Consider the following 15,576-nt stretch of genomic DNA (forward strand, 5'->3'; position numbering starts at 1 on the left):
GATTTCTATTAGGGCAATAAATATTTCCTGTAATCTCCCCCTCAAAAACAAGAAACAGCCTTCAGCATCCTCCAAGTTATCTCCCAGATTGAATCTAATATTTTTAGCTATACCAATTGCCACACCTTTAGAACGCTTAGTTGGTGAATCTGCATTATACCAGATTGGGTAATATCTAGAGTAAAGCTTCACATTTTTTCCTGTAATAAGCGAGTCTCTTGCAGAAATGTGTCAAGGTCCTACCTTTCCTCAGAGGTTGTGCTGCTCCATGTGCTGGCATCCATCTTAGGTTTCTGCAAAGCATGGTGGGAGCCTTTTACGCTTTCAGGCCTCTGCGGTCCCTCCCCCAGAGGGGTGTGGTTGATCACATTTAAGCCTGTTGTCTGCACTTGCTCTTTGCATTCGTGTCCTGTATGTTCCTTTGCAGCAAGCTCTTGTTCTGTTCTCATTGCTCTCCTGGTAACCGACTCGGCTTGGACAAGACTATTCTCTGCTTTAACCCTTTACCTGACCTCCTATTGCTGAACTCGGTTCATGACCTGAGTATTCTTTGCCTACTGTCCTGTACTGTCTGCTCCGTTGTTATAGACCCGGCCTGTCTGACCACGCTACACGTTTTCCCATCTAGCTCCCACCAGCTGTACGCCATTGGCGGCAGTCGTTACCGCAGCTGGGGTTACTCGGGGGCCGCAACCTGGTCTCAGGCTGCGTCAAGTCCATCCCCACTATCAGGGGCCCTGGTGAAGGGCAGCCTGGGGCTTAGACTCCGTGCCCTGAGGGACTCTGGTCTGTGGGTAGTGGCTGTCGTCAGTCGCTGCGTGACCTTACCATAGGCCTGCCTGCCCATTCCATCGCTCCTGCCCTGACAAAACACTACTGTAATAGCTTGTTCTTGTAATTCTCTAAGGATCTTATGCCCTTTCCCTGGGCTATTCAGCCACTTAACATTATAAGTCATAAAATTGACCTTCTCCATTTCCCATATATATATATATATATATATATATATATATATATATATATATATATATAAAAGGGAAATCCTCTACAGACTTCCAAAAATCCTTCTCCCATCCTCCCCCTCCTCCCCTATATTATTTCTGGTGCTTTTTCCCCTTAGGGGCTAACTGCCAATTCTCTTTTTCCATTCCCCTATTCTCAATTATCCCCTCTCCCCAGCCTGGGATATCTAATTTCTGTAATTCAAGTCTCTCACAGAAGTTTCTCAGGTCTTCTGGGAATCTCAATCTTGCAGAGCAACTGTCCTTCCATCCTATTAAACATGCTGGGAATCCCCAGCTGTATCGTACATTCTGTTTTCTCGTCAGTTCCAGTAATGGTTTCAATGTACTCCTTCTAGCTAACGTTTCCAATGAGATATCAGCAAAAATCTGTAGGTTTGCTTCTCCATATTTTATTACTGGTCTTCCTTTTATCTTCTTCCATAGCTCCATTTTATCTCTATAGTGATAGTATAGTCGACCACGTGACCACCCAGCATATACCACTCCGAGTTCTGACTGAGTCTGTCTCCCTTCCAGCCCGCTGGCTCCCCGAACACCAACTTGCCTCCGTCACTTGCTGCCTTGACTTGGCGTCACACGGCACCATACTTTCGGACCAGGCTCCCCCCAACGGACTGCAGCTAAGCCCCGGGTAAGTCATGGCATCCCGGGCTTCACTGTATAGCGGGTCCTAGGGAGCATTTGCTGTCAGGGAGTGTTCACATCCCATTCCCTGCTGGCGCCATGATCAGGCTCCTCCCCCTCCCTGCCAAAATGTATTCTGCTACAGGTCTTTGCTAAAAGAAATCCCAATACGTGTAAATTAATTGGTTTATATGAAAGTTATAGTGTCTACAAATGGTGGTGTATATATATATTTATTTTTTTACTAGTAATGGCGAAGATCAGCGACTTATAGCTGCGGGACTGCGGGACTGCGGGACTGCGGGCCTGCGGCAGGCATTCTGACACTGGGGGGGAACTGACTAACTGTCACTGACATCCCCAGTGACACAAATACAGTGATCAGTGCTAATAAAAAGCACTGGGCTGGAAGGGGTTAACATCTGGGGCGATCAAAGGGTTAACTGTGCTGTTTTACTTGTGCTGTGTCTGTGTTTTACTGTGTGAAAAAAAACAAACAAGATATACCTGTGCTCAGATCCCAATAGCTAGTACATGCATTTATCCATCAGGTGCTAAAGGGGTGTAACCACATATTAACACTAGAAATACTGAAGGGCCCACTACACACTGGTATATACTCCTTCAAGCAGACTTTGCAATAAATAGGGATATTTAGTGCACACATATTGCAATACATGTTTAAGCTGGCCAACTGCATCAAAGTAATCCCTCTATGGCCAGTCCTACTCTGCTCTGCCTACGCAAATGGTCTAGGTCTGGCTACTGACCCACAATACAACAAACAAGATATAGCTGATGAATAAATTCATGTACTAGCTATTGGGATTTGAGCACAGATATATCTTGTTTTTTGCCACTGTGACAGCGTGAGGAAAGTGCAGCCAATAACCAGCAACTGTATTTACATTGTGATCAGCTGTGTCATTGGACACAACTGATCACGTGGTAAAAGGACGCTGTGATTGGCCCTTTATCATGTCATGTGATCAGCTGTGTCCAACAGGTCTGTGGAGGTGCGGTTCATGGAGGACGTCATATGACGCCCTCCCAGAACTAGGCGACCGTGCTGTTGCCCAATTGTCATGTGGTTAAACCATTCTACCTCTTTATTAGCAATAAATACTGACAGAGGTTCTAATTCTACTGCACTGTATCCATCCCACTGGATATCGCATGAGATTCAATGCCGAATGCTTTCATGAGACAAAATACCGCTAATTTCCATGAAATACCGCATACCTTATATTAGGAGTGTTTTTTTATGAATTGTAAAATTTTTTTGAAAAATGCTATGAGCTATTTTACTGTAAATTTTAAAGAGGAAGATACCACTTCATGATTTGAGCTCAGTAATCACAAAGTACAAAACACATCAATAGGTTGTTAAACATTAAAATGACCATATGGTGGAGAAGTAATTGGTGAGGGTATAACGGAGAGGTTTTAATTTAGAATGTCTATTGATTTGTTATATGAAATCAAAGTGGATCAAAGTGCATGTAATCATTTAAAGCAAATGGCTCAATACACAGTTGAAATAGATATATTTGAACACTTTCCCTAGCAACTACTACTGTAACTGTAACAGCATATACCCAGAGACTGACACAGTCCTCCATTTTGTTAAGAGTTCTCCATGTCCCCCCCCCCCTCATTCTCCCCCTTCCTCTCTGTTCAGCCACAGTGACATCTGGTTGTGGGTCACTGGCAGGCTAGAGCCAGCAGGGACCCCAGAGCTATAAAACACCTCTCTGAGCAAAGTGCCTGGCTATCTGAGCAACCTGTGCCATTTAACACCTCGTATAAGATAAGGCAAGCTTTCCCAGGAGTTCATAGAACATTCCAAGGAAACACGACCAGATAACCTTTATTAAAATCCATTTTTCCCCTATGTCTCATATCTTGAAATACGAGAAACTTACATAAAAACACATATCGTCAGATTGGCTAAGAGGAGGCGAACATTTTGGTAGGTCACTCGCCTTGTCTTGAATACATAGGAAAGCCGAAAAGTAGATCTTGTGAGCCATTCAGTGTATAATTTCATAATTCATATCTAATCAATCCTCAGACGTGTCTGCGTAATAATCTACCCGCGGATGGAATGTCACTTGTGCAGATGGAAAGTTATGGGCCAAAATATGAGTTAGGAGAAATTTTGGGCTCTAGTTGAGGTATCCGCCCAGACCTCCACTCCCTAAACGGGGTATGGGTCCTTGACTTCAGAGACACCCCCTGCTGGGGATACAAAATGGGCTGTCAGGCCTAAGAGAAAAAAGTTGAAGACGTCTCCCATTTTAACATCAGTACCACCTGGGGAGACCTGTGCCCTTTCGAGCTGAAACTTGGATCTGCTAACCCAGAACTTTGGCAAGTACCTTAACCCTTTCATCTCTCTCTGATATCTCTTTGCTGTGCTGTTAGTCTCTGTATATTTATATATATATCTTAGTTACATCTTTTTCTGTAAATATTTTTATTGCACCCGTTTGACCTTTTAGTAATAAATCTTTCCTTCTGAAGTGTTGAACTGTTTCTATAGCTCTGTATTGCAATTTACGAATTCCTGCCTCTAAAGAGAACGCTACTGTGCTTGTTTAACCCTCTGTATAACCGTGTTATACAGACGATTACCTCAACCATTATAGTGTTATTGCGGATATCGATGAGTTTCCTCTTTCTCTGTACAAAAAGGAGGTGGTGGCAGTGTGAAGGGTTAATTGCGTAATTAACCTGACCCAGTAACAATTGCTCAGGCTGCCGGTACATCGATTGTGGTCCAATTAGCTGAAAAATCGTTGTGCAGGGTACAGCTGGGTGTGGCATTGTTACACACGTGACATCGCAGTTTTAGATCGGCTAGTCCTTCGGTCACGAGTTTGGTGAGAAGGTCTGGGGTCTGACGCTACGATCGTGACAGTAACGACCAATTATGCTGACCATGAATTAATGCACATTAAATGTCTGGTTAAACCAAGTTCTTTTTTTTACTGCAAAATTTTCTTTTGTTTCATAGTAATGTGCTACATTTCCTTTTTACTGCATTTTCATTTCAATGTGTTTATTGAATTTTTCAAAGTTGAGTGACAATACATTAAACAGACATGTCAGTACATACATAGAGCATGAGTTTAATAAACGAAGCAATATCCTCCTTTAACAGGGCCAGTTCACACCACAAAAAAGTCCTCCAGATCTGTTCCGGATGCATTTCTGCATGTATCTGGATGCATTCCAGAGGTTTTTTTTTTCATCTTTTATCCTGTTTCTTTTTTTTCACTGTACTGGGTTTTGATGCCTTTTTTTATGCTTTTCACCATGTTCCAGTACAGTTCTGTAAAGGAAAAAAGCAGCATGTTGTACTGTTTTCTAGACATGAAAAGCACTAGAATGCACTGTACTGGTGTGAACTATGCCATTGAAACTCATATAACCTATTTTCCATGCTTTTTTTATTCAGAAAAAAGCACTGCACTGCACGTGGTGTGAACTGGCCCAAAGTGATAAAGTAGCTGCGGCAAAAAAGTGCAGGATAAAAACACACAATAATTAATAAAGTATAAAACGGGTACTGTAGTCACTGCATTTATTCTGGCGTTTTATGTGTAAATAAAACATCCCATAAGGATTTTACACTATGAGAGTGAGGCTCTTGTTTTCTCTTATCCTTGGGCATTCATTCGTGGCAGCAGGTCTGAGCGAGGAGTGTTGGAGAGATATGAGGAGAGGAGGTTGTTTGACCATAAACACATGCACTGTTTGACTCCTTTTTAATTGGATGAGTTGCATGCTTTCTGCAAGTTCAGAAATTGTTATATGTGAGAAGCACAGGGTGTCCCCTCCTAATCATTCTAATACAGCCATGGAGATATTTTTTAGTGAAAGAAGGATTCTTATGGTATTGGACTCTTTTATCGTGATTTGGAGTTTATTTGGGCTTTTATTAATTTTATTGCACTATACAGCATGTTTTTCGCACTATATTGGCTTATATTTATTAGTGATGACATTTATGTATGCTGTCATTTATGTATTATTAGTTATTCAAAACATGTTTTTTTACTGCATTTTCAAATTAACACAGGAAATTATTTAGAGGTTGGATAAAAGATCGAGTGTAGTAGAGTTTTTAGAGTTCTATACAATTGATATGAAGAGGGATACCTTAGGAAGAAGGAGGGACAGAGGGATTTCATTCAATAAAAGGGACAGTTTCTTAAACTGAAGAGGAAGCCAAGTAATTCTGTTCAGCCTTGAGATTTCCCTATACTTTCCACACTGTATAGCGAATATCTGACACCTTTTTGGCCTGGGTTAGTTTTACCCACTGACAAATGAGCAGGGGAGTGACAAGGAAGCAGCAATGCTAAAAAATAAAATAATATTTCTCTCTGCCTTTGTAGTATGTCATAGGTGTGCAGGGGCCGACTGACCATTTGGAAACTCGGGCACTACCCGAGGGCCCGGGGTCCGTAGGGGGCCCCATGAGATGCCCCTGGTACCTTTTCCATAGGACACAGGGGCCCCATGATCCCCTATTGCCCGGGGGCCCCATGAGTTGTCAGTGCGCCCCTGTAGGTGTGTGAATTACAGAACTGGCTGAATAAAATTACAAATCTTTTGGTAGGCAAACTATTAAGGTTATGTTTACACTTGCGTTTGGATGGTTGTAAAAACACATGGCTCTGTTGCATTTTTACTGCTCCCCAACCACTCCCTCTTAAGCTGCAAAGGCAGTGGACAGGGTATACACATGCAAAGCACATAGTTGCCACCACTTCAAAAAAATTTTTAGGGACACTTTTTTTCCTGTATGACCAGAAACACAGTGTTGACAGAGCAGTATGTTAATTAGAGGTGGGGCATTCATTCGGGGGTGGGGCCTAATACGGAAAAGAGGGTGGCAGCATGCAAAGAGGCAAAAATGGGTGTGGTTTAAAGTACATTAAATATTGGGTGTGGCTTAAAGGGAGTGTGGTTAAACAGAGTCTGAGATTCTCTTTGGCTCCCCCATGCAATTTTGCTCTCCACCCCAACATCCCAAAAAACAAATAAACACAATCATAGACCTATCTAAAAAAAAAATTGATGTAAACATAAAGAACTGGTTTACTGATTGGTTGCTAGAGCTTACAGCACACCATTACCACTCACTGATTGGTTTCAAGAGGTTACTGCAGTTAGTACAGGACTATGGTTTGAGACTGCAGGCATAGTAGAGGAGTTGGTCAGAGACTGCAGACACAGTACAGGAGTTGGTTAGAGACTGCAGGCATAGGGATGGACAGAGACTGAGGACATGGCGCAATGGATGGACAGAGACTGCGGACACGGCGCAAGGGATGGACAGACACTGTGGACACGGCACAAGGGATGGACAGAGACTGCGGACACGGCGCAAGGGATGGACAGAGACTGCGGACACGGCGCAAGGGATGGACAGAGACTGCGGACACAGCGCAAGTAATTGGACACAGACTGTGGTCACGGTGCAAGAGATGGACAGAGACTGCGGACACATCGCCTGAAATTCACAAACTGTCCCTAAACATACAAACAGTTGGCAACCCTTCATACACACTTACTACATTCACACATGCTACATATACATACCAGGGGCGGACTGACAACTCATGGGGCCCCCGGGCAATAGGGGATCATGGGACCCCTGTGTCCTTGCCCAAACTCAAAAAAGCCTATGAAAAAGGTACCAGGGGCATCTCATGGGGCCCTCTACTGACCCCGGGCCCTCGGGCAGTGCCCGAGTTTCCAAATGGTCAGTCCGCCCCTGATACATACACTACATATGTCCCACCACCACAGTACTTACCTTCATTGCTCATGTTGCCCTAGGTAAAAGAAGGGGCCGGGAGTGATTATCTGTGAGGCTAGCCACACCCCCTCCCACCCAACTCATGCTGCTAAGCCTCACTGGGAGCCCTCACTTAGAGTGCCTGGACAGAGGAGGGAGGGGGGAGGGAGAGGGGAGGAGGAGTGATCTGTTCTCAAGTCTCTCAGTTCAGAATGAACAATATGTGTGGCACCGGCCGCCTGGGACAGGGGACACACAATTTGGGAATATTTCCTATTTTAGGAAGGAACCCGGGATGATGACCAGCCGTGACAAGGCTTTAAATTCCGGGACCGTCCTGGGCAATCCGTCACAGTCGGCAACTATGAAAGCAACGCAGATGGCAACAAATCTCCCCCAGTCATGTTCAGCAGGCAGTACCACCTGATGAATGCAATGAATGGTAGCACAGTGGTATGGCCTTTTTCGGGGTAAAAAAGGAGTTGACATAATGGCGCCTCACCACCTGTCAAACAACCTCTGGAAAGCAATCCAAAACGGATCACTTTTCAGAGGGCAAAGCACTAACACATACATATGTAAACTGTGTATGTGTATTCCCTTAAGACATGCTTGTGCATGAAATGCATTGTCACGCCACCGTTTCTGGGTTGGCAGCCACCTTAAGAAGTCTGGCCATGTTTTATTCTGTTTCTTTTCACATGGATTAATGTAATGTTGTATATGGCTCAATTTTAAAAATAAATGCTGCACTATATACCCTATTCTTGGGGCTCTATGTGGTAAGCCTTTCTGCAGAAAGCTGTTGCTGGGTGGAAACGATTTGAAATTGAGATCTGAGAGCTGATGTACTTGATGTGATTTATCAAACTGAGAGTCACCATCACCAATAGAGTCCTTATGTGGATTTTGTACTGTATGTGTTATATGGGACTTTTCATGGACTCATAGCTATTGAATGAGCACTAACACGTTATTGCTGTTTTGCACATAATTTGCTATTTTGTTGCACTTTATAACATTTTTGTATACTAATATATTTAGGTTTTCATTACTGGGCATTGCTGAATTTGAATGTTTACATGCACTTATTGAATGTTTACCATATATTTTATATTATTTGAAGCACTACACTTTATTTTTGTTTAGAATGAGTGGTGTTATTTATTAAGAGAGTGGTGTGACATCCATACTGATATGTTGCTCAGTAAATTTGTGATATGTGAAAAAATCAATGGGGTGAGCTGGGGAGTAGAAAGATACACTATATTGCAAAAAGTATTGGGACACCCCTCCAAATCATTGGATTCAGGTGTTCCAATCACCTCCATGGCCACAGGTGTATAAAATCAAGCCCCTAGGCATGCAGACTACTTCTACAAACATCCACTTGCGCTGCTCACTTCACCCACGGACACCGAGCCCTACTGCAACTAGCCCACTCCACCTCCAGACGTCGGTCCACACCACCTCCTGCCGACGGCCCTTCAACATCTCCTGATGCCGGGCCCTTCAGCACCTTCAGCGCCTCCCGGCGCTGAGCCCTCAGCACCTGGCCCACAACATCCACCTGCGCTGGCTCACTTCGCCCACGGACGCCGAGCCCTACTACAAATACCAACGCCTAGCCCACTCCACCTCCAGACATCGATCCACACCACCTACACCACCTCCCGACACCTGCCTACACCACCTCCCGACGCCGGCCTACACCACCTCCTGACGCCGGCCTACACCACCTCCTGACGCCAGGCCTTCAGCACCCCTGATGCCGGGCCCTCAGCACCCCCTGACACCGGGTCCTCAGCTACTCCTGACACCAGGCCCTCAACACCTCCCGTCGCCGGGCCTTCAACACCTCCTGACGCCAGGCCCTCATCACCTCCCGAAGCTGTGCACTCAACGCCTCCTGACGCCGGCCCTCCAGCACCCCTGACGCCGGGCCCACAACGCCTCCAATCACCGCGTCCCACGGCTCGTCCAGTCGCAGCACCACTGTGCCCACCGACGCCGTGCCACAACACCTGCGGATGCCGGCCTACAGCACGCACAGACTGCAACCAGCCAGCTGCGGCCCCTGCCGCCCACCATTCCCTCTCCCCTCCTACGATCGGACACTGATGAACTCCGACATGGCATAATGGACTCTCCCTATCCTCACGTCCTGACTGAAACCTCCGTCCTCTCCGACCCGATCAGCATTCTGCCCACCCTAGCATGCCACCTGCACTCCTCCTCCTCGTTCTCCTCTCCTCCATCCCCAAACTTGCCTCCCTCTACCCCCCTACTCCCCCAAAACACCTCTACATCGCACCCTCACTTCTTCCCTCCCCCCTCTACGGCTCTCACCACCTCCTCCTAATACTCCACTCCCCCGCCGACCCACATGCCACCACCAACAGACCCACACGTTCCTGTTCCCATGCCACCTACCTCACCCTCCTCCTTCTCCTAACCGCCGGTGACATCTCCCCGAACCCTGGCCCTCCATCTCCCCACTCCCCCTCCCGGCACCCCCCTACTCAGGCCAACCACCACAACCCCCTCAATTTCATATCTGTCCCCCTCCTCCCCACATCCACCCCTCCCCTCTCGGTTGCACTCCTGAACGCCTGTTCGGTTTGCAACAAGCTCACCGCCATCTACGACCTCTTTGTCTCCCACTCCCTCAACCTCCTAGCGGTCACCGAAACCTGGATCCAAGCCACTGACTCCACCTCGCCTGCTGCCTTCTCCTATGGAGGCCTTGTCTGGACCCATTCACCCAGAATGAGCGGACGCAGAGGCGGAGGGGTCGGTATGCTCCTACCACCGCTGAGCACCTTCCAGGTCCTCCCTAACCCCCCTTCCTATCCTTCTCCTCCTTCGAGGCCCACTGCATCCGGCTCTTCTCTCCCACCCCCTACGGATTGCGGTAATCTATCGGCCTCCTGGTTCCGCATCCTCCTTCCTTGACGACTTTGCCGCCTGGCTTCCCTTCTTCCTCTCCTCCGAGCTACCGACCATCATCCTAGGCGACTTCAATATCCAGATCAACGCCAACAGCCCGGCTACTTCCCAACCTCCTTCTAACCTCCTCCCTCACGCTCACACAGCACACTCAGACCTCCACCCACTTCGGAAACACCCTGGACCTCGTTTTCTCCCACCTCTGCACCCCCCACAACTTCACTAACACCCCCTTCCCCCTCTCTGACCACCACCTCCTCACATTCTCCATCTCCCTCAACTCCCCCCCCCCCCTGAAGCGTCTAACCATCACCCGCAACCTCCGCAATCTGAACCCGACCCATCTCCACCCAGCAGCTGACCGTCTGTATGACATCATCCTCCCTCTGTTATGCCTGACCTGGCCACTACTGCATACAACGACTCACTGTCAGCTGCCCTTGACTCCCTGGCACCTCTAACCACATGCAGCATTAGACCCTGACCGCTTCAACCCTGGCAAAATGACCACACGAAATGCCTCAAACGACGCAGTCGCGCACTGGAGCGCTTATGGCGCAAAACCAGATCCCCGACTGCGTTCTCCCTCTATAAAGCCGCCTACCTCGCCTACACCACTTCCCTCCACGCCGCCAAGCAAGCCTATTTCATAACCCTTATTAACACCCTCTCCACTTGTCCTTGCCGGCTCTTCTCCACTTTCAAATCCCTGCTCCCCCCCACCCCCACCCAGAACCTCACTCACCGCCCACGAGATTGCCACTCACTTCCAAAACAAGATTGACACAATCCGTAAGGACATTGTCAACTCACAATCCACTTCTCCACCCAGCCTCCCGCCCTCCTTCAACCCCTCAACCGTCCCCTCCCCTGACCTCATAGTCGCACTACCCCCCACTATACTTAATGCCCCGCACATCATCACCTCCCCAACACTCCGCTCCCTCAGCCCAACTACCCCCGAGGAGGTCTCTAAGGTCTTCACTGAAGCCCCCGCCTCACCACCTGCCCCCTGGACCCTATCCCCTCACAGCTCCTCCAGTCACCCCCCCCTCCATCATTCGCTCCCTCACCCACATCTTCAATCTCTCCCTCTCCACAGGCACCTTCCCCTCCCCTCTAAAGAACGCACACATCACAACCATACTCAAAAAACCCTCCCTTGGCCCCACAAACCTTAACAACCTTAGACCCATTTCCTTGTTGCCCTTTACTTCCAAGCTCCTTGAGCTCCTGGTCTACAATCGCCTAAGTGCCACCTCACTGATAACAACCTCCTTGACCCCCTACAGTCTGGCTTCCGTCCATGCACTCCACCGAAACCGCCCTACTTAAAATCACCAATGACCTGCTAACCGCCAAAGCCAATGGCCACTATTCTATCCTCCTGCTCCTCGACCTTTCCGCAGTCTTCGACACTGTTGACCACCCTCTCCTCCTTGCCAAACTGCACTCCCTTGGCATCAAGGACGCTGCTCTCTCCTGGTTTTCCTCCTACCTTTCCCAACGCTCCTTCAGCGTCACCTACAACACTGACACCTCCCCCTCCCTCCCCCTCTCTGTTGGGGTCCCCCAAGGCTCTGTCCTCGGGCCCCTCCTCTTCTCCATCTATACCTCCTCCCTTGGCATACTTATTCACTCCCACGGCTTCAATTACCACCTCTATGCCGACGACACCCAAATTTACTTCTCCACCCCCAACCTCACCCACTTACTCTCTGCCCGCATCGCCCACCTCCTAAACGACATATCAAACTGGATGTCGCTCCATTTCCTCAAACTTAACCTATCCAAAACCGAGCTCCTGGTCTTCTCCCCACCCCGTGCCCCCCCCATCCTCTCCATCACTACTAACAATGCCACCATATCTCCCACCCCACATGCCAAAGTCCTGGGTGTCACCTGGACTCCCGCCTCTCCTTCCTACCCCACATCCAACTGCTATCTAGATCTTGCAGGATCCACCTCCGCAACATCTCCAAGATACGCACATTCCTCACCCCAGACACCACCAAACAACTCGTACACTCCTTCATCATCTCACGCCTGGACTATTGTAATTCCCTTCTCACTGGCCTACCCAAACAAACACTATCCCCACTCCAGTTAATCCTACACTCAGCGGATAGACTCATCCACCTCACCAACCGCTCCACATCTGCCTCCCCTCTCTGCCAATCCCTTCTTTGGCTCCCAATTGCCCAACGCATAAAATTCAAACTGCTAACTCTGACCTACAAAGCCATTCACAATGCCGCCCCAAACTACATAACTGACCTGATACCCAAATACCACCCTAACCGAGCCCTCCGCTCCTCACAGGACCTCCTACTCTCTAGCTCCCTGGTCTCTTCCTCCCACACCCGATTGCAGGACTTCTCCAGGACTTCCCCCATCCTCTGGAACTCCCTACCCCAATCCATCAGACTGTCACCTACCCTCCTCACCTTCAGGCGCACCCTGAAAACCCTCCTCTTCAGGGAAGCCTACCCCAACCTCACCTAACACCCGACTTCACCTAACAACTAACCTCCTCCACTCCTCCCACCACTCCATCCCCACAGCCATCTCCTCCTGTACCACCTTCCCCTCCCTCCTAGATTGTAAGCTCGAAAGAGCAGGGCCCTCAAACCCCTCGTGTAGTGTATTGTTACTGTCTCGCCTCATGTTCTGTCCCCCTTGCTACTGTACAGCTCTGAGCATACCCTTTGGCGCTATATAAATACTGTGTAATAATTTGTGAAAGAATGGGTTGCTCTCAGAAGCTCAGTGAATTCAAGCGTGGTACCACGATAGGTTGCCACCTGTGCAATAATTCCATCCATGAAATTTCCTTGCTACTAAATATTCCATGCTCAACTGTTGGTATTATATAGTGGTATTATAACAAAGTGGAACCAACACAGAGTCCTGATCTCAACCCAACAGAACACCTTTGGGATGAATTAAAGCGGAGACTGCGAGCCAGGCCTTTCTGTCCGACATCAGTGCCTGACCTAACAAATTGGTTTCTGGAAGAATGGTCAAACATTCCCATAGACACACTTCTAAACCTTGTGGACAGCCTTCCCAGGAGAGTTGAAGCTGTTATAGCTGCAAAGGGTGGGCCAACTCAATATTGAACCCTACGGACTAAGACTGGGATGCAATTAAAGTTCATGTGTGTGTAAAGGCAGGCGTCCCAATACTTTGGGCAATATAGTATAGATCTGGTTGTCATTGGTGTTGTGGTGGTATTGGAAGCTGTGGGAGGTTATCAACTGGACCAGGGAAAAGGTGTTTAGGGTGAACAGAAGAGGTCCAAGGACAGAGGCTTGGGATACCCTAACAGAAAAAGAAAGAGGAGTGCAGGAGATGGTGTTGTAGGTGACATTGAAGGTGCACTGAGACAGGGAAGAGGAGAACCAGGAAAGAGCAGAGTCATGGAGGCCAAGGGAGTGTAGTTTTATTGAGGAGGAACAGAAGGTCAACGGTTTCAAAAACACCAAAAAGGTCTAAGAAGTATGATTATGGAGTAATGGCTGTCGGATAATCCTGGATTTAGGTACTCTTTAAACCTGTGGATTTATATATGCACATATAAAGCATAATGTTTTATCCAGTTTTGAGTGCTTGAAATTATACAATATCTTGTTCTTATTGCAAAATACTGTTTAGTGATTTTGTGAGTCTGATGGTTTTCTCACTTTCCTTTCTTTTCTGCAAACACGAAAAACATTAATTGGATGGGCAAATGTCACCAGCATCAGAATGGCTAAAAAAATGTTGACCTGTTGAAAAAAATAACAGTGATTAAAAAGCAATTCCAAACAACTGAAACCCATCAGTGAACTTCTGTCATGCAGCAAACACTGCACCTAAGCTAAAGTCATATTTCATAGCTCTGAGAGAGGGGATAAGCGGAGTAGTTGTTTTCGGCACTCTTAGTAGCATAATGTCCTCTCACACTGCTTACTGTGTAACCAATGTAATTCAAACTCCCAAGGCAAGTTTAAATCTGATTGGTGGCACTAAGAAACCTACTAGTAATGATAATTTGACACGTCAGGATTTATGTGTGAGACAGTTTACTGTTTGAAAATCTCTCCTGTATTAAAAACAGGTAAGTAAAAGGGTGTCAGTAAGTGGATCACCTACTGGTGGCATTGTGGTTCCCAGACTGGAATGTTGTAGTTCCAGAGTCCACCAGTGGGTGTCTCCCAACAACCAGGAGATCCCTGTAATCAGTTTCCACCTGATGTTGGCTTCTGGGAGGGTATTTATTTCCTCTTCTACTATTCCCCTGTGCTTTAGTGTTTTGCTTGATAGCCAGATTATGCTTTCTAACTTATCCTGAGCCTGCTTCTGCTTTGTATCTGTACTTGGTACTCTGCTGCCTTGTATCTGCTCCCCTTGTTCCTGATTTCCGTTTTGGTTCCCCCTTCCTGACTGTTCTTTACATTTCTAGTTTACCCTGTTGATCCATGCTCCCCTTTTGTATATTTTGTAGTTTTAGTTTGCTAGTTAGGTTTTCTATCACTTAGGTATTTTGTTATTGGGTTATGGTTCACTTATATCTTTATGTTTGCTATGTATTCTGTTTGGTGGTGTTTGGATGGATTTTGTTTCACTGTAAATAAATTTTACTTAAAGCATACACAGTCTGGGTTTCAGTTTTCTGATTGTAGCTATGTAGATCTGGCCATCCCTGTGGCTGATCCCTGACAAAGGGTTACCAGCAAAAGGGAGTCTAATTTTCAGCTTTTTACTGCAGTGTTTCTTTAAAACGGACTTGTACTTTGCCTATTCAGGCTTCTGTGTACCTTCCACTCACTAGTGCTTTTTTCTGCCAAAGAGATGCAAAAAAATTGCCATGGAAGTTCTTTGGTAATTTCTTGGAGCTTCATCCATTCCTACTAGTCAGTCTACCTCATTATCTTCACAATTGGGCATCCTTCAGTTTGGAAACTTTGAAGGTAGTTCTATGAGGGATGAGCATTGATGACCTGCTGCAGATGTAATGAAGCTTAGGCAAAACTGCTTCTTAGAGACAGTATGCAGTTACAGCTTGGCAGGGGTGGTAGATGTAATGAGGCTTAGGCAAAACTGCTGCTTAGAGACAGTATGCAGTTACAGCTTGGCAGGGGTGGCAGTGAAATTAAAACATCATCTACTGTGGATAGA

General features: G+C 47.0%; 1 protein-coding gene across 2 annotated transcripts in view; it reads right to left on the reverse strand.

Annotated features, from left to right (window-relative positions):
• Positions 1-13,836: 13,836 nt before the first annotated feature.
• Positions 13,837-15,576, reverse strand: part of SLC43A3 (solute carrier family 43 member 3) — a 416,880-nt gene continuing 415,140 nt past the window's right edge. For both annotated transcript variants that reach the window (XM_089687586.1, XM_089687585.1), the window contains exon 14: positions 13,837-14,183. In XM_089687586.1, the coding sequence (XP_089543712.1) occupies positions 14,067-14,183 (117 nt within the window). In that variant the 3' untranslated portion in view covers positions 13,837-14,066. The remainder of the gene's footprint in view (positions 14,184-15,576) is intronic.

This window comes from Staurois parvus, unplaced genomic scaffold, assembly GCF_062004578.1.
Source record: "Staurois parvus isolate SC_StPar_1 unplaced genomic scaffold, SC_StPar_1.0 ptg000430l, whole genome shotgun sequence".
In the NCBI taxonomy this organism is placed as follows: Eukaryota; Metazoa; Chordata; class Amphibia; order Anura; family Ranidae; genus Staurois; species Staurois parvus.